The sequence below is a fragment of the Citrus clementina genome, unplaced genomic scaffold (genome assembly GCF_000493195.1).
Source record: "Citrus clementina cultivar Clemenules unplaced genomic scaffold, Citrus_clementina_v1.0 scaffold_7, whole genome shotgun sequence".
NCBI lineage: Eukaryota > Viridiplantae > Streptophyta > Magnoliopsida > Sapindales > Rutaceae > Citrus > Citrus x clementina.
The window spans coordinates 1846314-1870927 of NW_006262075.1; the positions used below are offsets into that span (position 1 = coordinate 1846314).

Genomic DNA, 24614 nt, shown 5'->3' on the forward strand with positions numbered 1-24614 from the left:
CATCGTGTTGATTGATATCGTGTTAACGAGTCATATGAAAACTTTTTCCTAGCACAATTATAAGAATAGTCTTTAAAGTGTAAAAAAGTAACCAGTTAATTCACTTTCACATGATATAATTTATTCCTCTTACCTTTAGCATATATTTCAATAACTTTAGATTGACTGATGATTTGAGTCCACTAGACAAGTGCTTTTTGAAGGACGAACATTACTACTATTCACCACTAGCATAATGAATCCATATATAATTGAGCTCAAATAAAATGAGAAGACGAGAGGTGGAATAATTTGCCCGAGTTTCTTTTGTCATCGTTTGAACCTTTGGGACCTTACTTTATTTTTAAGGCATACACGTGGGATTCTGTGCCCTTGTTTCATACCCTTCTTTTTTTTTTTAATACTGATTAATCATCAAATTACTGCATTACACAGATATTTACAACAACTGCTTATTGTAGCAGAGATATTACACTGATATTTACAATCAGATATACATGACTGGGACTTATATTATTACAATGAATTCTATGAAGTACATGCCCAGATAAATAACCCCTCACAGGAGAGGGATGTCCATACTCCACTTGCATTTCGCAAGGGAGAAATATTTTTAAATATAAAGAACATTTAGCCCACACAATGCTTTCAGACCCTTCCTTTGCCTTAAGTAAAGAGATATAAAGTAAAGAGATATAAAGTAAAGAGACCCAGAGTGGATGTCCTTTTGTCCAGCACGGCGCATAAATACACTGTATCAATGGCACTTGAAAAATATATGCAATTTTTTTTAATTTTTTTTAAAGAAAATAGATCAGAGTGCATTCAAATTCAGAGAAGAAGGGTTGCTGCCTTATGGCGCCATTTGGAATTATAACATCTTTATATCTACGATAAATTTCAGATTATTCTTAATATTCAAATTACTCCTCTTAATTTTGAAAGTCTCAAATTACATCTATTTTTATTTTTTTTTTTAAAAGAGAAAGTTAAAAAAATAGGGGTGAGTTTATGATTTTTTTATTACCACTACTACTACTACTACTACTATTTTACTTCTTAACTAAAAAAAGAGAATAAATTGAGATTTTTAAAATGCAAATGGATAGTTTGAAGATAGTCAATTCACGAGATTAATCCAAAATTAATCCTTGTATATAGAATAAGCTTCACCAAGTAATAAACGAGTGAGGTTATTTGCACTTTAAAAATTATTTTTTGCACTTCAGAGCTAAATTTAAAAAAAAAAAGTTTTACTTTCTATCCCTTTAAAATATCAAAAAAATACCTTACTTAAACTAGTTAAATTAATTTACTCAAAACACCAATCAAAGTATCTTGCATGTCCAAAATGAATTAATAATAATTTAGTATATAAAACAATGGAATCAAATTCTATTCTAAAAAAATTCTTTAACATAAGTTTTAATTATTAGTTTTTGTCTATTAAAGAATATGTTCATCATTGATTTTTACACCCAAATTTTTACCTCACAATTTACGTTTGGCCCAAAAAAAGAAAAAAAAAAAAAAGGGAAGAAGAACAAGCAGATGGAGTAAACTTTCAGACCATTTCACACTTTAAAATTTCATACTGGAAAAATACCTATTAATTTTATGAAATGACAGTTACAGTTAACATGCCTCATTGCGTATAGCAATGTGGCATAATTTGCTGTGTCCCATTTACAAGACTAAAAACGACATTGACTTTCATCCGTTTCCCCGCCTGCCGCCTCAATGCCTGTATCTGATATTCGTAGGTATTCATTAAAATTAAATTGCCCCTTCATCTTGTACAAGGAAAGTAACAGAAACCACTACCCAGTGGCCCAAGTTGTAATTTCACCTCCTTCATAGCCCAGTTTCGATTGGAATCCCCAGCTTACTCATTTGGTAAGTTTCCACTTTTATCTCTTAATGCTAATTAGCTAAATTGGCTTTGAATTTGCCTTGAGTTCAAATAATTGCATCTCGTAAGCCATAAAGTAATTTACTTTCCCATCAAAGACTTACAGTTGTAGTTTTTGTAAATTAGGGTAATCATCTGTTTGATTGCTTGGAAGTGTAGGAAATTACTGATTCCTTGCCTTAGCTTGATGAAGATTGCCTTATTGATTTATTGTGTTTCTTTCTTGCCCTAGTTTTTATACTGCCAATTCTAATTTATCATTTTTTTGGGTTCATGTAGGTTTAACATCAGAAGGAGCAACGAGCAACAGTCTTTATTATCATGGAAGGATTAGGAAGTGATGGTGCCGCGTCTGTTATGAAATGGAAAAGCGATTTTTCAAGAAAATTTCAGTATTACTTGGATAAGTCTACCCCTAATACGATGGAGAGGTGGTTAGGGACATTGGCAGTGGCAGCTATATATGTTCTGCGTGTTTTCTATGTTCAAGGCTTTTATATTGTTACCTATGGTCTTGGGATCTATATATTGAACCTTTTGATTGGGTTTCTGTCACCAAGTGTTGATCCTGAGCTTGAAGCTCTGAATACGGCTTCATTGCCTACAAAGGGTTCTGATGAATTCAAGCCTTTCGTTCGACGATTGCCTGAGTTTAAGTTTTGGTAATTTCTTATCTTCTCTGTTTGTTAAATTCTCCAAATTGCATGTCTTGGCAATTTTTTATTTTTTATTTTTTTTCTGGGTACAAGGCTTGATAGGCTTAATATGAGTTAGTCCCTACGAGATAGCATGACTTTTGCTTGATTGCTTCAAATTATTGGTTGCTCTACGTAGATGACTATCATTGCTTCGTACCCTGGGTGCAGCGGGAGAGATATAGACCATTGCTTTGTAAAATTGGTTCTACCATCTAAATGACTATGATTGCTTTTTATTCTGCTGTGGTCCACTACCCAGGTGGCCTCTAATAGCACAATAGCCAGCATGCAGGCAAAGCAATTTATATAATTGTCTTTTGCTTCTTGTCCTGATGTGGTGAACAATCGGATCGCTTCTTGAGATTTAATCTTATCAATTCTGTTTGTACTGCAGTAGGGTTGGACTCAAATGAAAGTTAGTTTTGTTGCCTAAACTAATTATATCACTCTGTAGTTAACTAGTTATAGGTCTCAGCTTTCTGTTAATCGCTGTGATTTTTTTTGGGCTTTAATATACTGGGAAATGATGCTATCTTTCTTGTACACGTCTTTCAATTATTGTGTGTTTTACCATCATAGATCGAGAAAAAGATGCTACTTTCTGAGTGATGGATAAAGCTTACGATACAACAAAATTCAATAAAACTTATCGCGAATGCATTTACGGTTAAATATTTGTCATAGTGGTTGTTAAAAAAAATGAGAGAGAAATAAATGTGCTAATGGCATGCTACTGGTGGATAGTTATATATGACAGATGTACCCTAGACTTTTAGGCTTTTGGAGTGATTTGAGTGAGATCCTTTAGTCTCGTGCCTAAGCTGAAGTCTCAAAAGAGTAGCAGCCTTTTGTAAGTGAACTGTACTGTTAAGGGATCCTGTCACTCTTCCGTAAGTTTGCATTAGTTTACCCAATTCCTCTTGTCAATTGGAGCTGGTATTTCAACTTTCATTTGGGAGATATCTAGAGCTTGTTTCTTATGTATATCTAATGGTTTGAGATAAGCCATCTAATTTGCAGATTTATAACGCAATTTTATGACAGGTATGCCCTCACGAAGGCTTTTGTTGTAGCATTTTTCTTGACCTTCTTCTCTGTGTTAGATGTACCTGTTTTCTGGCCAATACTGTTGTGCTACTGGATTTTTTTATTTGTGCTCACAATGAAGCGCCAAATCTTACACATGATCAAGTACAAATATGTCCCTTTCAATAGTGGAAAGCCGGTGAGCTCTTTAATAATTCAGCAAATTGCCACTGCTGTAATTTTTGTTGGTCATTTAACTAGGATGATTTCTCTATTCTTTCTAAAACTGTCACTGCTTTTTACAGACGTACGGTAAGAAGTCTTCTGAAAATAGTAGCCGTATACCCAGAGATTGAGAGCTTCATAATTAACAAAAAGATGGGGGAGGATTTGGATGGGTATATTGTTGAGTGTTGTACCTTTGGATGTTCACGGAAGTGCATCACATGTTATTAAATACAATATTCATTTTATACAATGTTGTATGCACTTGTTTGTACAAGGTGGTTGTGGCTCTGTCATTACTCTATTAAATATGAGAACCTTTGTGGGATATAGCGTTTACTTTTGTTGTTTGCTTATCTTGTATGTAAAGCAGAAATTACTAATCTTTGGACCTCTGGTCGGTGCTACTCTTCCCTGTGCAAAAAAGTTGGATGAAGATTTTACTTTGATGTTTTGCAAGAAACTGATGAGTCGATACTTAACTGTTTGTTATTATGTTTTAGATGCTGAAGACTTTTGATAACTGTCCGTGGAAAGAAATAGGAAAAAGGAAAACCTGTTAGCCAATGGATAATGTTATCTTGACACAAATAAATTTTTCTAAAGCCTAGGGAAATGACTGAGCATATTGATATTTGATACAAGGATGTTTTTATACTTGATGGATATCTTGATACCACGATGCTAAAATTGAGCAAATTCTATGGCTTGATGTATATAACATTTAATTTCAACTAACGAGCTTTGAAACAATTTTGACCATGGAGCATGGGAGCAAGAAAGCCATAAGTGGAGGTGCAACATGTCTCCAAAAACTGAAATGGAGGCCCACGTGCATGTGCTGTAGCAGCCATGGTCCCAAACTCCCAATTCCAACCCCAACCAAGGCGGTTCGTTTGTTTCTCAAAAAAAGAAATTTGCGATGCTGAATCATCATCATCATTCATTTTTTACAGGCAATCCTTCTTTACCCAAGTTTCTCAGAGGCTTGGAAATTGATAATTCTCTTTTGACTCATGACAATACTCCTTCAGCAATAATTAATAATTTTAAGTTTTTGTAAAGCCTCGAACGCCACAGGGCCTCTAATTGTCTTACTTTGTTGAAATTTGAAATACTGACATGAACTTAACGACAACCCATATGGATATGTAAGAAGATGCATGTATATAGCCTTCAATCAAATCCTTGGAAATTACACAAATTGGCGATTAACGCAACTGTCTCTGTATATGCTCATGAATTTGGCCACAAATTCTGCAAAAGACGTGTTTGATTAGCTGATCATACATCCGATCATTGGAAGTAAGAACTTCCTTTTGCATAACATTCCTAGCCTCTTAGACTTGGGGGTTAAATTATATATAAATGATGAATTACCTTCCAGTTTCAGTAAAGCGCTTGTTCCAGCTGGGAGCCTCTTATCCTGTCAGTGATAACCTTGAGTTATTTTCACCTTAATTTTCCAGGAGACCAATCAACAAACCATGCAGTGCAAGTGAGTAAACTTACGTAATAAGCATGCCAGTAATAAATTTCCCTTTTCAAGCTAGCCTCAACGCTCTTAAGGAATTGTTCCACTAGCTTCTGCATTTTTGCGAACACAAGTCTATCAGAAGACTAGATATTGTTAAATAATTAACTAAATTGCACTGAGCTATATATAATGCATCACCAAGAGAATCAGTTTTGGGTGAACAAACTCCGCAAGAAGCTTCTGAATCTTTCCTCGGACCATAACTAGTCTGATAATTTCAAATATGTTAACATGCCAGTTTTGCTTTCAAGCAATTCAAGTAATATAATTCTTAGTTAAAAACAATAATTATTTCCATTATTCATACCCACCTCTTAGGTGATGGATCAGCCAGTATTTCTGCAGCCAATTCTTTTAACACTTCTTCCCATCCAAGAGGAATTGGTTGGTCATCGGCAAAAGGATAGCTTCATGATCACAACATCTCATGTGAGAACAGCTATTAAACAATTTACAAGTTTTATTTTCTGTTTACTTCGTAGGTCAGTTTGTTTTTGCCGTGATTTCAAAAACAATCGTCATAATAGTTCAAGATATTTGATAAATTATTTTATTTTAAAGTAATGTGAGCTTCAAATACAGATAATGTTATTGTTAAAAATGTTGCAATTTATATGCAAAGATTAAAATCGAAAATTACGTGTATGTTAAGACATAAGAGGGCTTTGCAAATTTATTGAAAATTCAATTGCTTACTTGAGTGCTTTGCAGGCTTCTAGAGCCATGATGGCTTTCCTCAGGTTCTGCTTCGCTTTGGTAGCAATCTTAGCAGCAAAGGTCATTGATAGATCAAAGTCCTCTTTCCTTGCTATCTGAATAAGAACTTCCATTATCTGGAAAATTGAAGCTCAAGAATAGCCATTAGTCCAATAGTCAATTAAATGCATCCAAGTAATTCTACGGTATAAAATCAATAAGACACTTACTTCATGGGTAACAGGAGGATCAACCTTGATAACTTTGCAGTGGGTTTTCACTGATTCTATGATGTCTACATCATCTTCACAGCAGAGTATGAGTTTACAAGAATCTGTGTAGCCGTCCATAATCCATTTTATCAGGTACTGAATGTGCTCTGCTGCTTTGTCGACTTCATAAATAACTATCACTGAATTTAGATGGAGATTTTTTAGTTTCAGGCGAATGACTAAGTGAATCTGAACGCATCCAAAGAATTCAAACCTTTATGATCGGTCTTGCAACTTGCATTGCTGACTTCAGGGGTAATAGCAAGGTTGTCTCTTATTTCTTTGACTAAACCCATTAATGCATATTTAGCATTCGCTTGCAAATTAACGTTGAGCTCCACATGGTGAGCACTGGATGCTACTGGGACCAATACTTGCGTTGGCCATTTTTCCTGTCGAGATGAAAATATAGTTGTAATGTTGATTATTAATTCTCTTTAAGATGACAACAAAATTGAATAAATGGTATATCCTTGATACAAAAGATTCAGAGTGCTACAATCTACCTTGCTTTAGAATGATTGATATATCCCACTTTTTGAAACTCAGAAAATCCAGTTCCAGGTTTTAGTTAGAGTAAGATGTGAAACAAGATTTCAGTAGCCAAAGCTACTATAGTTGTTACGAGCATCAGTTGAGGTTCTTTGTCAAGAAAAAGATAACAAGTACTCATAACTCCATTAATTTATATATGTGATATTAATTATTTACGTTCATGGCTTGAAAATAGATTTTATTTTCGATGTTTAGACACTTAGGCCACGAGCATTTATTTTCAAGGCAGATTCTTGATTATGTGAAATACACGGAACATGAAATAAGTGGGAGTGAATTATACCTGAACTGGGAAGTATCTTAAATCATGAGATATCTGAGAAGAAAAGAAAGAAAAAAAGTACCAAGGTCAGCTTAACTGCATGGAAACTGGAAACTCTAATGTCTCTGCATCTAATGAAAAGAACATACATTCCAACATGCGTCACCATATATTTCGTGGAGCAGGGCCATGGCCAGTGCTCTTTTACCAGAACCAGATTGTCCCTTGATCAAGATATGAGGACAGTTTCCATCCACAACCTAAATGAAAATTATTATGACTTGAGACTCAGAAAAATGAAAAAATTAATTCTGCATAGAGAAAAATAATCAACTTACAAGTTCCTTGAGAAACTGAGCTTCATGTTTGTGGCATATGAATCCATTCAAAGAACTAGGTTGATGCTTGTCAGCCCAAAATGGTCTCAACTTTTCAATCACAACTGCTTTCTGAATAAATGAAGTTTCATCAAATGCCCTCTTCTCAGGAGATGATTTTGATTTTCTGCACGACCCTTTCTTCATACAAGAAAACCATGCATCCGCTTGGCCAGTCTTCCGCCTGTTATTTGCAAACTTTGTGGAGCTTGTGCTTGATTTAACACTAGCATAACTTGTCTTGCTACCCTCGGAGCTAAACTTGCCATTACTACTCTGTCTGCTGACAATTAAGTTGGCAGGTGTAATAGGTGGTATTGGCAGTGAAGGTCTTTGAGGAGTTTGATCGATACCAAGACCACTATTTGATCTACTTTCATGGTGAGAAGAAGAGTTTCTTTGTGGAAAAATCACTGGCCTTGGATGCACATCAGCTTGAACCCCTCCATTCTTTGCAAAACCATCACGGGAAAAGAAGATGTCCCCAATTGAGTCTGTGCTTTCAAATCTTAGTGCAGCATTAGTAGTAGTTATAGGACCTTGAAACATCTTTGCACTGGCAACCATTTCATTGAGTTCGCCAATTGTTGGTGCTTCGAATTTTGAAACTACTTCTCTCTGTCTCCGAATCGGGTTCCTTGGCAATGATGATGCAGATGTTATCCTCTCTTTCTGCCCTACAATCGCATGATTGTTCTCTTGTTCTTTATCTCTTAATACTGGTCTCAGTTTTGGTGCAGTCATTGCTCTACGATTATAATTTGGTTTCTCACTCAATCTAATTGGCGTCTCATGAACGTCATCCAGAGTGTTACCAACAGCTGGTTTATAAGGAGATAAATGTCTTCGACGCTCAGATTTTGAGGAAGGACTAACATTATTTCTGGGCATAGAAGAAAGGTTACTAACACTATAATAAGTTCTTGGTTTATAAGGAGACTTGCTGCTCTGTCTCCTTCTAGCCGGGCTGCTGAATTTAGGAGGAGAACCAAATCTGTCATCTTTGTCAATCTTCAAAGCATGTCTCGCAGAAGAAGTACTCAAGCTGGTGGAGATGTTTCTTGGTAAATTAGAATCATCAGCGAGGTCTCCTCCGTTCTTTGCATTGTGATCATGCCAGGGACTTTCTTGCCACTCTGTCTCCGTATCAGACGGTTCATATCCGCTCTTATTTTGTTTCATTGGGGCAGATTTATGAGAATGAAGAGTAAGAGCCCCGCTATATCTTGATGAACTCTCCATTACTTTCGGCAAGCGAACTAGTGAGCAAAACTATACAAGGAATGAATCAAGGACATTGAAGCTGGAGACTTTGCATATATTTTCGCTTTGTAGATATCTGAAAGAATCAATAGAAAAATAGCAATGACGCATATGAAGAAATTAAGGCGTCCAAGAAGATGCTTATAAAATGCGATGCTTACAAAGCAGACAGCTCATTGGTGAATATGATTTTTGTCATGCACTAGATTTTTTTAATTCAGCAAATTCCTAACTTTCAATAACAAGACATTTAGGCGTGTTGTTTTCCCCGTTATCTCTAAGCTCGTCATCAAGGATGTTATTATGTCTTTTGTTATTTTGTCTGTTTGCCGTTCTGTCGGATTGATTCTCAGACGAAGGAATCATGAATCTCCGGCATGGCTGCGGCAGAAATGAAAATGAATTCTCAATTATCATTTCAAAAAACTGTGTTTAAGATAACATGGAAAAATAATCCTCCATCAACTGATTAATCAAATGCATAACAATACGATGTTGAGCCTGGCTTCTTTCCTTATCGAATTTTCCTCCATTAAATATCTTTTTCTCTTTTTGAAAATGGCCATTTCAGTATACAGCTGTGTTACAGGTAAAATCTTGAGACAGATGTGAGTTTATAAACTGACTAATTTACAGTACTTGAAAAGATGCTTGTGGCTTTACAGTTGATAACCAGTCCATTAAAGCTTTATTGACAAGCTCCGGTACTTCATCATGAGGGCAGTGTCCAGCTTGAAAGTTTACCAGCGTCGTATTTGGATAAAATTCTTTGATTCTGGTAGCCTTGGCAGAACCTACCCATGGATCTAAGTCACCCCAGAGCAACAACAATGGGCAAGATAACTTGCTTAGGACACTGTCTAGAGTGTATTTGCTTTGATTCAACATGAATCTCGTCATTAATCTGTGAAAAACATTCCAAAAAAGATTATAGAAAAAATGTTGAGATGGGATTAAAAAAAAAAAAAAAAAAAGAGGTGCTATCACTTCCCAGTAGATTGTGAACAACTAATTAACAGTGTTTTAGGCCCTTCTAGTAATTCATGCTGGTGTAATTAGTACACATATACACCTCTGCACCAATGCGAAGAAGAAAATGGAGCATAGTCTGGATGAGAGTTCAAGATTTTCCTGCACTCATCCTGAAGAAAATGCAGTGGTTTTCATAGTTGGGAACTACCATACACACCTGTAGTAAACTTCTGCCGCATTGGGGTCTGCTGCTGGCCTTGTTATTGATTCCACTAGATAGTCATCCACATTAGAGGAATTTATATATACCTACATAAGCCAGGAAAAAATGTATTTATGACGAGCACATTAAAAAAATATTGATATATAAAAGGCAAAAATTATGTTTTCAATGTCTTAACAGATGGAAAAATGCAAAACGGGAAAATGCAGCTCTAATTTAGAGCCATTAACCAAAGTGAATACAAGTTAAAGGCACAGCACTTTAGTACTGAGGTTGATGTCCTACAAAACCAATTCGATAATCATGAACATATTCTTTATCCCATTCATGAATTCTGAACAGCTATAAAGAAAATAGCAAAATGATTGTGCATAACATAAACTTAATAAAGCATCTTCAAAATTTCCAATCAGGACACATTGATTTTTTTTTGAGATGATGGATGAAAAGCTGATGCTTTTAGATAACATTCAAGTAAAACTAGTCTCATTAACACTCTTAATAACTACCTGAGTACATTAGACAAGCCATGCTTCACATTTAACAAAGAAAATGAGAACAGATCCTGAATGTATGCCTCATACCACTTATAGAAATACTACTTAAGCTAAAGTTCCCATTACACTTCAAAAGCAGAAGGCTTGGTGAAATATGATAGCAAGTGACTTACACTCTTTAAGACAGAAACAATGCGAGCTGGTTGCTTTGCTTGCCAAAACAAAAATCCAAGAACTATACGCTGAAAAATTTCCTTCAGAGGCTTTAGGAAAACTTTCTGTAAGGTTGATTCTTCTGACTGATTACTTCCTTTTCTTCCATCTCCAAACTGTCCAGCAGAATTTAGAAGGGCAACACCAGTAACTTGATCAGGCAAGCCTACTGCTGCAACTAGAGCAGCAAACCCTCCAAGACTGAAATATTACCAGGAATCACAGGATCGTTAGTTGGTATGCCATCTGAAAAGACAGCCTTATCAAAAGCACACTAAAGATGGAAGGAAATCAGCAAGAAAGAACAGAGAGATTTTTGTTGCACTTAAAAATGATAAGAATTTGATCTCTCTTCGAACACCAAAGTCACAAGACTTCATCTTAAAAGAAATTTGATTACCTAACGAAAAAAGAAGTTATTTACCTGTTTCCAACCAAAACAGCAGGCTCTTTCACTATTTCCTTCAAGAAATCCACTATTTGATCTTTCCATACCATAGCATCGTATTCAATAATTGCTTTCTCACTCCACCCAAAACCTAGCAAATCTACGGCATAAACCTTGTACCTTTTAGCTAATTCAGGTATATTGTACCTGTACAAATATAGAAAATGAAAAACTCCATCTTAATCTCAAGAAAGATGATGACATTTTTCCACCATGAGACAACAGAATGTCAGCTATTAAAGTTGTTAAGGGATAGGATGACGCCAAAGTGCTGGCAAAATAGGTTTATTTGTTTGTGTAGATAATAACCAAACCAAAATTGTCTCCAACATGGTATTAGAGAGTATTTGTCAGTTCAAGTTTCATCCGAAGTTCAAGTTCAGCCATAATGAAAGAGAAATTAGACATAGCCTCAAAAAGTACACAATTATGAATCTAATGCTTAAATAACTAAACAAACAAAGTCAACTGTATTAAAAACAAAATGCAAAAATTAATGAACATGGAAAAGGGGAAAAGGTAGGAAACCTCCAATGAAATGCAGAGGCACCAAAACCATGAATAAGAACAACAGGAGACCCTTCTCCTTGAACTACATAATGTATTTTGTGACCCCGCCATGTCCAGAAATTATAGCCTTCCGGCTTGAATGGTAACCTCTCCATCCCTACGAAAAAATTCAACTTAAGCCTTTAGAAAATACAAACAGAGTAAGATAATTACAAATTTCCAAATTCATTCGAAAGGAAAAGTTGGATATAAACCATTGTAGAGTCTCAGTTGCACAATACAAAGAATAAAGATAAAACATTTTCTTGTTAAACAAGAACTCTTCTAATTCAATAATATAATCGAGGTATGTTCTATGACAGACGATATATATATATATATATATATATACACATATGAATTAAAACGAAAAAAATGGAAAAAAAGACCTTGCGAAGGTTCAGTAACCAAAGAAGATCCAATGACCGAAGCACCAGAAGCCACAATTCCTCTGAAAACAAAAGCCCTCCTGCTTATTTCACATTTGCTTCCTTTTTAAGTAGAGAGAAAGATCAAAGGTACATACAGATACAGTCAAGAAAACAACAAACACTTTCCAATTTTTATTGCGAATAAGGAAAACAAGAATAAGCAGAGCTTAAGACTACTTACCAGGCTGATAAATTCTCCCAGGTGAAATGAACCTGCTGCTGCCACAGACCGGGTTTAAGAATTCTCTCCTAGCTAAAGGGGATGCAGCGAACGAACAAGACATTCTAAATCTTCGGGAGCAGAGTGTCTTCAAAGAGTTGGAGACTGTTAAAAGGAATGATTAATTCTGTTATTGTTAAAAGATTTTTATTTTGGGTGCGATTTTATTAGTGTGGTTGGAGTTCGGCCCTTGTGGCGGAGTCTTAGCCAGCCACAGCCCACACCCACAGAGATTTCAAGAATTTGTTTGTTTGTTTTTTTTCCCGGGAAATTTCGAACCGTCCAAATTATAACTGAGAGTTTTATCCTTTCTTGGTAAATCATAATTCATGAGCTTTTGAAAAATATTGTATCTCCTGTGTTTTCAACTAATGTATTATATATTTTATTATCATAACATTTGATTACTTATTTTGTACACTTGTTTTTTATGACATGGAAGAAAAATTAACCTGCAATGCCTTTTAAAGAAAAAGCTAGAAAATAAATATTATAAACTAACTACTCTTGTATAAAGTTTTATTCTTAGGAAATTACTATGGCAGCAAATATATATATATACTATTTTTAAAAGTTTTAATGTATTATTTTATAGGTTGGATTCCCTTAATTTAAAATTTTTTAATTCAAGTCATGACTTGATTTTTTATCTATTAAATCTACTCAATCTAATGGCAATTGAATGATGATTTAAATGGTACTTATTCACTTTATTCTATCCCATTAAGTAAAATAGATCCAATCAATGAAAAATTAAAATATTTTTTTATAATTATTTTAGTATTATACACATATCAATTTATTAGTACTTGCCATTATTTTTATTGTAAAACAATAAACTTCAATTAATTTTATTTAAATAATTCAATCAACTAATGATATGATACGTCGCCTATGTGCTAAAATATATCAATGATTTCTCCTACATCCTCCTATTTTATGACATGTCATCTATTATAAAGTTATATAAATGACAAACCGCACTATTTTTCCACGAAAGTTTTATAAAATGCCATCTATTTTCTAAGGCAAAGCTTATGTTACATCAGCTGTAACAAACAGCTATAATATACTAAATATATAAATTATTTATTACGTACAATTTGCTACTTGTACGATATGTCATCTATTTATACACAACATTGCATACAGATTTTTTATATGCTGACATATGGTGAATGTAATAAATTTGTAAAAAAAAAAGTCAGACAAAATTTCTAATTAATAATTGTATTGATTTATAAGTAAAATAATTTTAAATATATAATATTAAGTATATTTTTAATTCTCTTTTAAGTTAATTTAATTAGTCAATGTACTTAGTATAATTCTATTCAATCTTGAAGTTAAGGTTTTACTCTAATGATAAGGAATGAGCTTTCCTAAACATCGGTTATAGATTCGACCGTGCATGAGTTATTAATAACAAAAATTTAATTCAGTTTATTTAATCTAATCTAAATTTACGTATATCACAGTGTATTTAAAAAGTGACATGGGCTTTCGGCCCTGCCTTGGGCTTTCTACCCTTTTTCGGCTGCGTTATTAGGCTTTCAACCCTCACTTCGATTGATTGGAGGGTTGACATTTCGTCCGTTCGATAATAAGCTTTGTTTGATACAATTTTTCAAGTAGAGTTTATATTAATAAAATTTTTATAAATAAAGTTTTTATTAAAAAAGTTAGTTATTTGATTATTAATAAGAGTTTTTATTAAAAATTTATGAAATTATTTTAATAAGTAAATTTTTTTAAGTTATATTATAAAAAGAATAAATAAGATTGTTAAATAAGTAAATGATATTTTAGGTATTTTGACATTTAAAAAAAGTTTTTCAACCTCTACTCTCAAAAGTCTAAAATTTAAGATTTTGTTAATAGAGATAAAATAGTTTATTTAAGCTTCAAAAACTCTATTAAAAAAACAACCAAAAAATAATAAAAATTATAACAAAAATTTATGGAATTAAATAAGCACTTATGTTTATTAAATAAATCATACCAAATAGACACTAAAAATGAGGTCTTATACGAAGTAACTTATATAAACTTAAAATTAATTTGTTTCCAACTGTATATTCCTCCATTATTATTGTTATTATTATTTAAGAATTATATCACTCAGTTGTTAATGATCTAATACATAAGGCAAATGCTAAGTTACAATAATTGTAACATACATCTTTCATGTGAACCACACAAATTATGAGTCTTACAATTTTATATGGTTCATATGAGAGATATATAGTACAATTATTATAACTTAGAGGCTCCCCTTAAAGAGTTATGGAACATTAATTTTGGGTGAGCTTAGGAGCTGCCCGGTGGGAGGGAAAGTGCAGCTATAAGTATTACAGCTTGAATTGGGCGAGCGTTAAGTGACAGGAAATTGCATTTTGGTAACCAACCAAATACCGTTGTTAACTACTTGTAACTATTCTGAAACTGAAATTAAAAAAATTCCACGCCAATCCAATGGAGGCTGCCGTACGGCTGGTAAACGCCTCCGCAGCACTCAATCGCCATTTCTTGACGAAGACAACAGCAAACCATTTCCTCAGATTCCCCAGAAACGACGCCGTGGTGCGCGTGTCTGGCACTTGCATCCGCGCTTCGTCGTCTGTCACTGCAAACCCCATTAACTTCCTCCCCTTCCTCCCTCTTTCTTCTAACAAGTTATTCAATCACTCTCATTCTCAACCCCCAGCCAATCATTTCGGCCCAAACGACGCCGGATTCGCATGGCACCGTCCTCCCAGCAACGTTATCAACGGAGAAAACGCTTCAATTTTCGACCACAGGGAAACCGCCGTAACGGTCGTGTTGTTAGGTTGGCTCGGAGCCAGAAGGAAGCACTTGAGGAGATACGTGGAGTGGTACAATTCGAGGGGCATTAACGCAATTACGTTCGTTGTTGAGGCCAAAGAGCTGTTGTCGTTTGATCTGGGACGTGGGGTTGAAAAGCGGATAGCCGACTTGTCTAACGAGATCGTTTCGTGGGTTTCTCACGAGGAACAGGATGGTAAACAACGCTGCTTGATTTTTCACACCTTTAGCAACACTGGGTGGTTTGTGTAAGTTGATTCATTCACTTGATTTCTGAGTTCTATTATTATTCTTGTTATGTTTTCTTATTCTTTATTTTTTTATTGGCAGCTGTGGCTCTATCCTTGCCAGTTTACAGGGTAGGGAGGATTTGATGCAGAAGATTAAAGGACTCATTGTTGATTCGGGGGGAGCTGGAGCATTTGATCCCAAGGTAAAATTAATTTGTAAACTCTTTTTTCTAACTTCACAGTGTCTCACGTTCTTGTGTATCCTCTGCTTATGATGTTCAGTTGTCGGCAGCATTTGATTGTTAATTTGTGGTGTTCGTGTCCGTTAAAATGAAATTGGTCTGTACACCGGGCTTGTGAAAATGTATTAGATCTTTCGGAAGTCAAATGTAAGATGAATAGTGAATACCAGTGCATAAGCTTGTTGATTTCTTTCGTAAGGTTGCTGAGATACATTTGCTTGTTTAAGTTAGAAGTCCGACACTGCTAATCTATAGTAAAATTAGCTTGTATCGGCACCATCAACAATGTCTTGCTTGTACTGCACAGACTCTATTCAAGTGGTGAGTTGTGCCATGTCCTCCGCATTTGCTCATTTACCTACATTTCCACCCTCTAAGAAGTCTCTTCAAGCTTTTCTCAAGGTAAAGGTATGGACTAGCAGGCACAGAATCGCTTTGGATGTGAGTGAACAAAAATGTGCTTCTCTTTTGGAGGTCCATGTGTTCATGAAGCATGTATGAAAATTTATGAATTCTTGATTGCTAAACTTGTTCCAGTTCTTAATTTGTGAACTGTGTTCATAAAAGAGAGCCCTGATTTGACATATAAGAAATGGCATAGAATCTTGTTTCTTTGAGTGGGAGCATTACATTATTTGGGATCCTTGTGTCCCTTTCTGTTACACTTACTTTTAAGACATACATCTGTCACTTTTTAGCTCTTGCTCGTACATATATACTCTGGTGTTTACATACTTGAGTGGAACTTCTTTACTCACCACAATCCGGAGGAGACAGAGATGTGTTCAACATACAAGGACTAGAATTTGGCCATGTTAATTGGTTCTTCTTGTGGACTATGTAATTTTTTTTTTCTTTTCTTTTCATTGCTTAGTTTTTCATCCTTTGAGATGTAATTGGCTATTGATTAGTGTTAATCATCAACACCAGAGTGATACTATAATAGCTCTTCAATGTTGATCAGGTTTGGGCAGGTGGGTTTGGTGCTGCTATACTCAAGAAGCGTAGCTCTTCAGCATACTCTACAGTTGAGGATGGAAAAATAAATGGATTAGAAGGGCAAGTGAGTGTGTCAATGATGCAAGACAAGGAACCAGATATTATAGAAACGATGCTATTGTCATTATTGGAGAAGCTCTTTTCTTATATCATAAATTTGCCTGATGTAAATCAGTAAGTTGACTCCCTGGATGAGAAGTAATTGTCCGCTTCATCGGATCAGAACTGTATGTTCACTATAAAAAAATTGTTTCAGGATAGCAATTAATTGGTCCTTGTTCTGCAGGAGAATAAAAAAAGTTGTGTCAGCTGTCACAAATAACCCGCCAGCCTGCCCTCACCTTTACCTTTATAGCACGGGTGATAAGGTGATCCCATATCAGTCTGTGGAATTGCTAATTGAGGAGCAGAGGAAGACAGGTAGAAAGGTATTTTCTGTTATTTTTGGGCCATCTGCCCACGTGGATCACTTCCGGACTTTCCCCAGCAGATACTTATCGGAGCTACATAATTTCTTGAAAGAGTGTTTCGCTACTGTAAAGAAGACGTGAATTCTGCTAATGCAGATTACAATTTGTTTTCTCATTGAGTTAGTGTTGCACGGTAGAGCATCATCAACAATAGGAAATCGATTTATGGAGGAAACTAAATCAAGCATTTGCCATCTTCTATGCTGCGATATTCTTTTTTAGTCTCACAATTACTAGAAGTGTTTCTTTACGAGGGTGCTTATAAGTTATAATGAAGAGCTCCGTAGTGGACGGTACCAATGTTCCGTTTACTTGTAGCCCATTTCGATTCCCCCAATTGTATTTACAAAGCTTGTAATAAGAGATCCTGGTGGATTAGATATGAACAATGTATTTATTATTGGGCTCAAGGTGTAATTAAAATGATTGAATATCTACACTGCTGCTCTAGTAAATGAACCGGTAAGATTTTCTACTCGTTACAAAATTTTAACTTGCATATAAGTTCTGTTTAGCGTTATATAAAATTTCCGTACAATACCATATTTTAGACATATGTTTCCATAATTTAATTGTGAAAAAAGGGAAAATTCATATAAAATGCGAGACGTGCCTGTGGTTGTGAAGCACATCATTTATGTACCGGATGCAAGTACAACAACACTGCTCCCGACCCTCAACGTAACCTGCCCCAAAATGAAACAGTAACAGGATCACCACCATTAGGGTCAGCAAAGGGCGAGGCAAGCAAACAAACAAATCAAGTCCAGATTCGGTGTACCTGCCTAAGCGGTCCCACAAAATCGGAATAAAGGGGACAATTTATCTGCTAGAAGAAATCATTAGTCATTAATCTGGTTCGTCTGTTTTAAATGAAAATGGCGATTTTGGATGAATCAGTGGTCAATTCCAACATTTCACCCGACAATTCTTACGGAGCTGTCGTCCTCGGTGGTACCTTTGACCGATTACACGACGGCCACCGCCTTTTTCTCAAGGTATCTCCCTCACTCTTCATAATTTCTTTTAAATGCATTATCTTTATCAATTAAACTCGTTTTTTTTCCCTTTTTTAATCTTCTACCCAATTTTTTGTTCCAATCAAACCTAGGCTTCGGCTGAACTTGCGAGGGATCGAATTGTGGTCGGAGTTTGTGACGGACCTATGTTGACCAACAAACAGGTACCTAATCCCTTCTCTATTTACTTAATCATTAATTGACTGAAACTTCGGTACCAGATTGCTTAATTTGATTGATGACTTTATTAGTTGAGTTTTGATTCAAAGTAAATCTCATCTGTGACTGAGCTTTCAAGCCTTTGCTGGTGCATTGTGTAAGGTTGCATAATCTTGTGGAACAATAATGTCCTTTCAGAGGATTGATCTTTTAAATTGAAGTTTTGACATCGTCTTTTCGTGGTCAAAATCAGTAACCTTTGTAGCAATATCAATAATTATCTTATTGTGTTTGCTTTGTTGGCCTTTATTTAAATTGATATTGCAAGAATGCATTGCAAACTCTTGAGTATCTAAATTCAGTTGTTGCTTTTTAATTTTATTTGCATTGCACTCTGACTTGTTGAATTTCCTTTTTCCCACGTCTGCAGTTTGCAGAGTTAATTCAACCTGTCGACGAAAGGATGCGTAATGTTGAAGCTTACATCAAGGTACTTGGTAAATGGATGCATGTTCTATTCTTTGGTTCTTATTTTCAATTATAGAAGCATTTACTGAGTTCTGTCAATTCTTCATAACTTTGCTTTGCTGTGTGTTAATAACCTTTAAACTTGAAGGGGTACTGGTTTGTATGTTGTGACAGGGATAGCAGAGGCTAACTGATTTTATGTGTTGCCCATCTTGTGCTTTTACTTATTCTGGCAAAATATTTTGATGTGAGTCTTGCCTTGTGATTGGACTTGGTGGCGAAAACAGATGGACCACCGGCTTTGCTATGTTGTATGGAAGTAAATGGTTCAGTTGGTATCTTCTGGTGTAATGAATGCATGTGATTTTTTCTTTTTTTTTGGGTCTTGTTTTCTATCTGATGGATGATTCTTTGTTTTCCTTCTAAAACTTCCAGTCTATTAAGCCAGAGCTTGTAGTGCAAACTGAACCGATTACAGACCCATATGGCCCTTCAATTGTTGATGAAAATTTAGAAGCTATTGTTGTCAGGTATGTTGTGAAAGAACTCTTTTTTGTATCATCTCAGGTTTAGGATGATGCTGCAAATTACATTTTTATTTTGCTAATCTCTTAACCTGTGTGCTGCTTGCTTGTATCAAGCTCAAATGCTGAATTTGCTTATGTTCTTTGAGAGTTCAACATGTTTGCAATATTAAGAAATTGAACTTCATCTCAGGGAAAATGTGTTCCATAACTGATCTTGACTAATTGGATTTGATTTTCTGGCAGCAAGGAAACATTACCTGGTGGCCTTTCAGTCAATAAGAAGAGAGCTGACAGAGGCCTATCCCAGCTGAAGGTTTGGGTTCCAGTTTTCCATGTACCATCTAAATCAAAGTAGATTTGTTTAAAGTTTGTGGGAAAATTTTTTGAAGATCAGGCTATAGTAACAGTATAATGAATAATGTGCAGATTGAAGTTGTGGATCTAGTTTCCGAAGGATCTAGTGGAGATAAGTTAAGTTCATCGACATTAAGAAAACTTGAGGCAGAGAAGGCCAAAAATGAGCAGCCTGCATGAAACTACTTTCTGGAGATTTAGTTGAGCTCCTGAGGTTGAGATGGCCCGGTTGGAACTGCATAAGGATGTGGATTTTTTTGGGAGCATAAAACAGATTTTGCAAAAAACTCGTCACTGTATCGAGGAACCCCTATCATGACCCATATAACTTCCTCTATTTCCTCTTTCCAAAATGTCAACAAAATGATATTTGCACACATATCAATGAGTTTTTATCATAATAAAACAACTTTGTACTGTCAGGCTTGTTAAGCGACATCAAGGCTGTAGATAAATTAATGGTTATCATGTTTTTATTCTAATAAGGACAACTCAAATCTTTAATCCGATCCGTGTTCTCCCATTATGTGTGTGTGTGTATAGATATAAAATACAGCTGACTTAAAATTAATTTTCCATTACTCTTAAATTGTTTGAATAGCAATAATTTAGAGGTAGAAAAAAATTATTTTTGGGTTGTTGTATTTTACATCTAATAAAACATGGCAAGAACCATAACATAAAGTGCTAAACAGTTTTTTATAAAAAAATTATTCCTCACAAAAACTTCTTTTTTACCTTAATAAGACCAATGTACAGTATTGGCATGGCTGTAAAATTATGTTAAAAATATATGCACAAGTAAATAAAAGGAAAAATTTGAAAAAAAAATCAAGAAAAAGGGTGTAATTTCATTATTAAACAAATTAAACGTGATAGTTTCAAAAGCAAGGCGATACGTTACCGACCTATTTTGGCGGACAACACCGCGCCTCTCCTTAATAAAACGGCTATGTGTTCTAATAAACGAAAATTCAAATTTCATAAATCGTAACCGAACGATTGCGATTCCTCATTCTCTCTATAACTATAAGAACCCCGTTGAAAGAGTAACACTCATCATCTCATTTGGCTTGGTCATTCATATCGCAAACCCTCCCATTTCAGTAACACTAACACACACACTCTCCGATTCTTGAAGCATTGTCACTTGACAAACGTAAAGGTTATCTCGCCACTAACACAAGGTTTTCTTGAACCCATTTTCCTTCTATAATGTTTTAAACACTTCAAAATTGCATGCATTTCGAATATAAATTCTTCTTTAGGCATATGCTTTTCATGGTTCTTTACAATTTGATGTTTCTCATTCCCTTTTCTGTTATATGTTTCTTGACGGGTTTTCTTGTTTTCTTTTGCCTCTTTGAACTAGAAAACTTGAAGAAACAGTTCAAAAGAAAACACTGAATCTTGGGAGAAGTTTTGTTCACGTGTTAAATCCGTTTCAGGGTACATTCAATTCATTTACTTCTGTTTTTACCATCGTGTGGCTTGTTATGTTTCTTGCTTTTTCTTTCAAGTGATCTTCAGTTTGTAATTTTGTTAAACTCAATATGGTTGCAGGTTGGTTGTGCAAAATTCTTGCAAAAATGAATGATCTAATGACGAAATCGTTCTTAAGTTATGTGGAGTTGAAGAAACAGGCCCAGAAGGATCTTGAAGCCGATCTTGACATTGAGAGAGGCCAACTCAATCCCAGAGATGAAGAAAACCTCACTCAGTTCTTTCAAGAAGTGGATGCAATCAAGGATGAAATGGAAGAGATCACCAATCTCTTGCTTGATCTTCAAAATCTTAACGAAGGAACGAAGTCCACTCACAGTGGCAAAGTTCTTCGCGGCCTAAGAGACCGAATGGAGTCAGACGTGGCCTCTATTCTTCGCAAAGCCAAGATTGTCAAAGCAAGGCTTGAATCACTTGATAAATCAAATATGATCAATCGTACGTTGTCACAAGCTTTTAAAGAAGGCAGTTCTGTTGATCGCACAAGGATATCGGTCACTAATGGTTTGAGAGTCAAGCTTAGGGACTTGATGAATGACTTTCAGTCTCTGAGAGGAAAGGTGTTGTCAGATTACAAGGAAGATCTCAAGAGAAGGTACTATAATGCAACTGGCGAGGAACCAAGCGAAGATGTAATTGAAAAGGTAATTTCAGGAAGTGGGAAAGTTGAAATACTCGAAGGGAAAACAGAAAAGGATATACAGAGAAGTAAAGAGAGGCATGAAGCTGTGATGGATATACAGAGAAGTTTGACGAAGTTGCATCAAGTGTTTCTTGACATGGCTGTTCTTGTTGAGACACAAGAGGAAAAGATGGACGATATTGAAGAGAATGTGGCGAATGCAGGTAATTTCATCAGTGGTGGAACTAACAGTCTGTACTATGCCAATCAGACGAGGAAGAAGAGGTCGTGGGTGTGCTCGGTTTGGGCTGTGGGGTTGATCATACTGTTGGTTTGTCTTATTTCTTTGTTGACCTCGAGATGAAAATGGTCATGCAATGCAATCTTTTGGAGACGGCTAAGTGGCTTGTTTATTTTTTGAGTGGTGTTAGGTTTATAGATAGATATATACTCATGGCTGATTGAGTTTTCCTGAGCTCGGGTGTTGGGCCGTTAAATACTGTTATGTCACTTCATAAAATGCAGTTTACGTTATTTTCCTTTATGGTTCTGTAAACTGACACCAATGTTAATGAATATTATATTTAGCGTTCTTCAATATTTGATTTTTGGATTCTCTTTCTTCTTTGGTACCTTTGTTGTTTTCACTTTCGATTTGCTTCGTATCAAGTGAATCTTTCCTTTATGGCCGGCCAGCGAGTAAAAATACTGATAGTTCAGTTTGACGGTTTTTCACTTCCAGTTGAATATTTTTGGGTTATTGTTTTGAGGAAAAGACAAAACTATCTGAAAAATATCATAAAAGTTTAAAGAGGAGAGACCAATCATATTCTTATAGGGTATTAGGAACCTTATCCATATTGCTAAGGAGCTGCACAATTCTACTTTGATATAACATTGTTGACTCTAGGTTATCACCCCTATCAAGAAGCAAATGGCAACCATCTTACCAACTCCAATGAACCAATTCTCTTTGGAATCAAATACTACACATACCCTGTCTCTGCTTAACAGATGTTCATATATGGAGGAACTAAAGCAGATTCATGCCCAAATGTTCAAAAAAGGCCTCACCGTAAATACCATCTTGGTAAGCAGGCTACTAGCTTTCTGCACGTTTTCGAATTCTGGAAGCTTAGCCTATGCTCAGATGGTGTTTGACAGAATCATCAAACCTAATACTTTCATGTGGAATACAATGGTCAGAGGATACGCAGACAGCAGTGAACCAGAACAAGCTTTGCTTTTGTATCGACAGATGCTTAGTCATTCAGTTTCGCATAATGCCTACACCTTCCCTTTCCTGCTCAAAGCCTGTTCCAGACTTTCAGCCTTAGAAGAAACCCAACAAATACACGCTCAAATCATAAAATTTGGCTTTAGCTCAGAGGTTTTTGCCACAAATTCCCTGCTTCACGCTTATGCCATATCTGGGAGCATCAAATCCGCTCGTCTTATCTTCGACCACATGCCCCAACGCGATACTGTTTCTTGGAACTCAATGATTGATGGCTACACAAAATGCGGTGAAATGGAACTGGCATGTGAATTTTTCAAAGATATGAAGGAAAAGAATGTCATATCTTGGACGACGTTGATTTCTGGGTATGTTGGGGCAGGCATGGACAAGGAAGCTTTGCACCTATTTCATGAAATGCAGACGGCAGGGGTTAAACCTGATAATGTAGCCCTAGTAAGTGCAGTTTCAGCATGTGCACATCTGGGAGCTCTAGATCAAGGCAGATGGATTGATGAGTATATTAAACACTTAGGTATCAAAATCGACCCAATTCTAGGCTGTGCTCTTATAGACATGTATGCAAAGTGCGGTGACTTGGAAGAAGCTTTAGAATTATTTAAGAGAATGGAGAAGAAAGGTGTCTCTGCCTGGACAGCAATAATATTTGGTTTAGCAATTCATGGACATGGAAGAGAAGCTCTAAATTGGTTTTCCAAAATGCAGGTGGCGAGAACTAAGCCAAACTTGGTTACTTTCACAGCAATTTTGACTGCCTGTAGTTATGCAGGGCTAGTTGATGAGGGAAAGTCATTGTTTGAGAGCATGGAAAGGAAATATAACTTGAAACCAACTATAGAGCACTATGGGTGCATGGTTGATCTGCTGGGCCGCGCTGGATTGCTGAAGGAAGCCAAACAATTGATTGACTCAATGCCTGCAAGATCAAATTCTGTGATTTTGGGGGCATTACTCAAGGCATGCCAGATGCATAGAAATACCGATTTAGGCAAACAGATAGGAGAACTCCTGCTTGAAAGAGAACCTGATCATGGTGGCCGATATATTCACCTGGCAAGCATTTATGCCGTAGCAGGGGAATGGGACCAAGCAGTTGAAGTGAGAAGGCAGATGAGAGACAATGGAGTTGCCAAACTTCCCGGCTGCAGTGCTGTTACTCTGGATGGCAATGTTCACGAGTTTTTAGCTGGGGAGAGGACCCACCCGCAAATGGATGATATCAACCACATGTGGGATCAAATTACAGAGAGATTGAAACGTGAAGGACACAAACCAGCTATACGGAACTTGCTACTAGATCTAGAGGATGATGAGAAAGAAACAGCAATCCATCAGCACAGTGAGAAACTTGCAATCGCATTTGGGCTAATTAAAACTGAACCAGGGGTGACAATCCGAATCATTAAGAATCTTCGAGTCTGTGAGGACTGCCACACAGTGATGAAGCTTATCTCCAAGATCTACGATAGGGAAATAGTCATGCGAGATAGAACTCGTTTTCACCATTTCAAGGACGGAAGATGTACATGTGGAGATTACTGGTGAAGAGAGAGAGAGAAAG

At 35.9% G+C, this 24614-nt stretch overlaps 6 protein-coding genes across 8 annotated transcripts; 4 read left to right on the top strand and 2 right to left on the bottom strand.

Annotated features, from left to right (window-relative positions):
• Nucleotides 1-1650: 1650 nt before the first annotated feature.
• LOC18037484 (protein RER1B) lies at nucleotides 1651-4463 on the top strand. 3 transcript variants are annotated; one of them, XM_006425583.2, is made up of 4 exons: nucleotides 1651-1896; nucleotides 2192-2574; nucleotides 3655-3835; nucleotides 3942-4463. In XM_006425583.2, the coding sequence occupies exons 2-4, from the start codon at nucleotides 2234-2236 to the stop codon at nucleotides 3990-3992; spliced, it is 573 nt and encodes a 190-aa protein (XP_006425646.1). In that variant the 5' UTR covers nucleotides 1651-1896; nucleotides 2192-2233; the 3' UTR covers nucleotides 3993-4463. The 3 variants fall into 3 exon arrangements, with proteins under 3 accessions (XP_006425646.1, XP_006425647.1, XP_024036120.1); XM_006425584.2 differs by lacking the exon at nucleotides 1651-1896 and adding an exon at nucleotides 1914-1988; XM_024180352.1 differs by lacking the exon at nucleotides 1651-1896 and adding an exon at nucleotides 1916-2039.
• A 593-nt stretch (nucleotides 4464-5056) lies between these two features.
• Nucleotides 5057-8802, bottom strand: LOC18037409. The gene is made up of 10 exons (XM_024180405.1): nucleotides 7522-8802; nucleotides 7333-7443; nucleotides 6581-6758; nucleotides 6325-6506; nucleotides 6095-6231; nucleotides 5710-5805; nucleotides 5537-5606; nucleotides 5374-5448; nucleotides 5242-5287; nucleotides 5057-5118 (listed from the first exon to the last, which is right to left on the bottom strand). Exons 1-10 carry the CDS (start codon nucleotides 8800-8802, stop codon nucleotides 5057-5059), a joined length of 2238 nt encoding a protein of 745 aa, XP_024036173.1.
• Nucleotides 8803-9323: 521 nt separating this feature from the next.
• Nucleotides 9324-12620, bottom strand: LOC18037414 (pheophytinase, chloroplastic). The gene is made up of 7 exons (XM_006425587.2): nucleotides 12338-12620; nucleotides 12115-12216; nucleotides 11705-11843; nucleotides 11153-11323; nucleotides 10689-10929; nucleotides 10013-10104; nucleotides 9324-9727 (listed from the first exon to the last, which is right to left on the bottom strand). Exons 1-7 carry the CDS (start codon nucleotides 12438-12440, stop codon nucleotides 9454-9456), a joined length of 1122 nt encoding a protein of 373 aa, XP_006425650.1. The 5' UTR covers nucleotides 12441-12620; the 3' UTR covers nucleotides 9324-9453.
• A 2088-nt stretch (nucleotides 12621-14708) lies between these two features.
• LOC18037585 (transmembrane protein 53) lies at nucleotides 14709-17611 on the top strand. Its single transcript, XM_006425588.2, has 4 exons — nucleotides 14709-15450; nucleotides 15533-15635; nucleotides 16639-16847; nucleotides 16960-17611. The coding sequence occupies exons 1-4, from the start codon at nucleotides 14852-14854 to the stop codon at nucleotides 17222-17224; spliced, it is 1176 nt and encodes a 391-aa protein (XP_006425651.1). The 5' UTR covers nucleotides 14709-14851; the 3' UTR covers nucleotides 17225-17611.
• A 163-nt stretch (nucleotides 17612-17774) lies between these two features.
• Nucleotides 17775-22281, top strand: LOC18037617 (syntaxin-112). Its single transcript, XM_006425589.2, is given in 7 exon segments — nucleotides 17775-18141; nucleotides 18255-18326; nucleotides 18752-18811; nucleotides 19225-19319; nucleotides 19560-19629; nucleotides 19743-19844; nucleotides 21191-22281. Coding segments are annotated over 7 exon segments (1494 nt in total). The 5' UTR covers nucleotides 17775-18015; the 3' UTR covers nucleotides 22160-22281.
• Nucleotides 22282-22675: 394 nt separating this feature from the next.
• Nucleotides 22676-24614, top strand: LOC18037385 (pentatricopeptide repeat-containing protein At5g66520). The gene has a single exon (XM_006425591.2). It carries the CDS (start codon nucleotides 22730-22732, stop codon nucleotides 24596-24598), a length of 1869 nt encoding a protein of 622 aa, XP_006425654.1. The 5' UTR covers nucleotides 22676-22729; the 3' UTR covers nucleotides 24599-24614.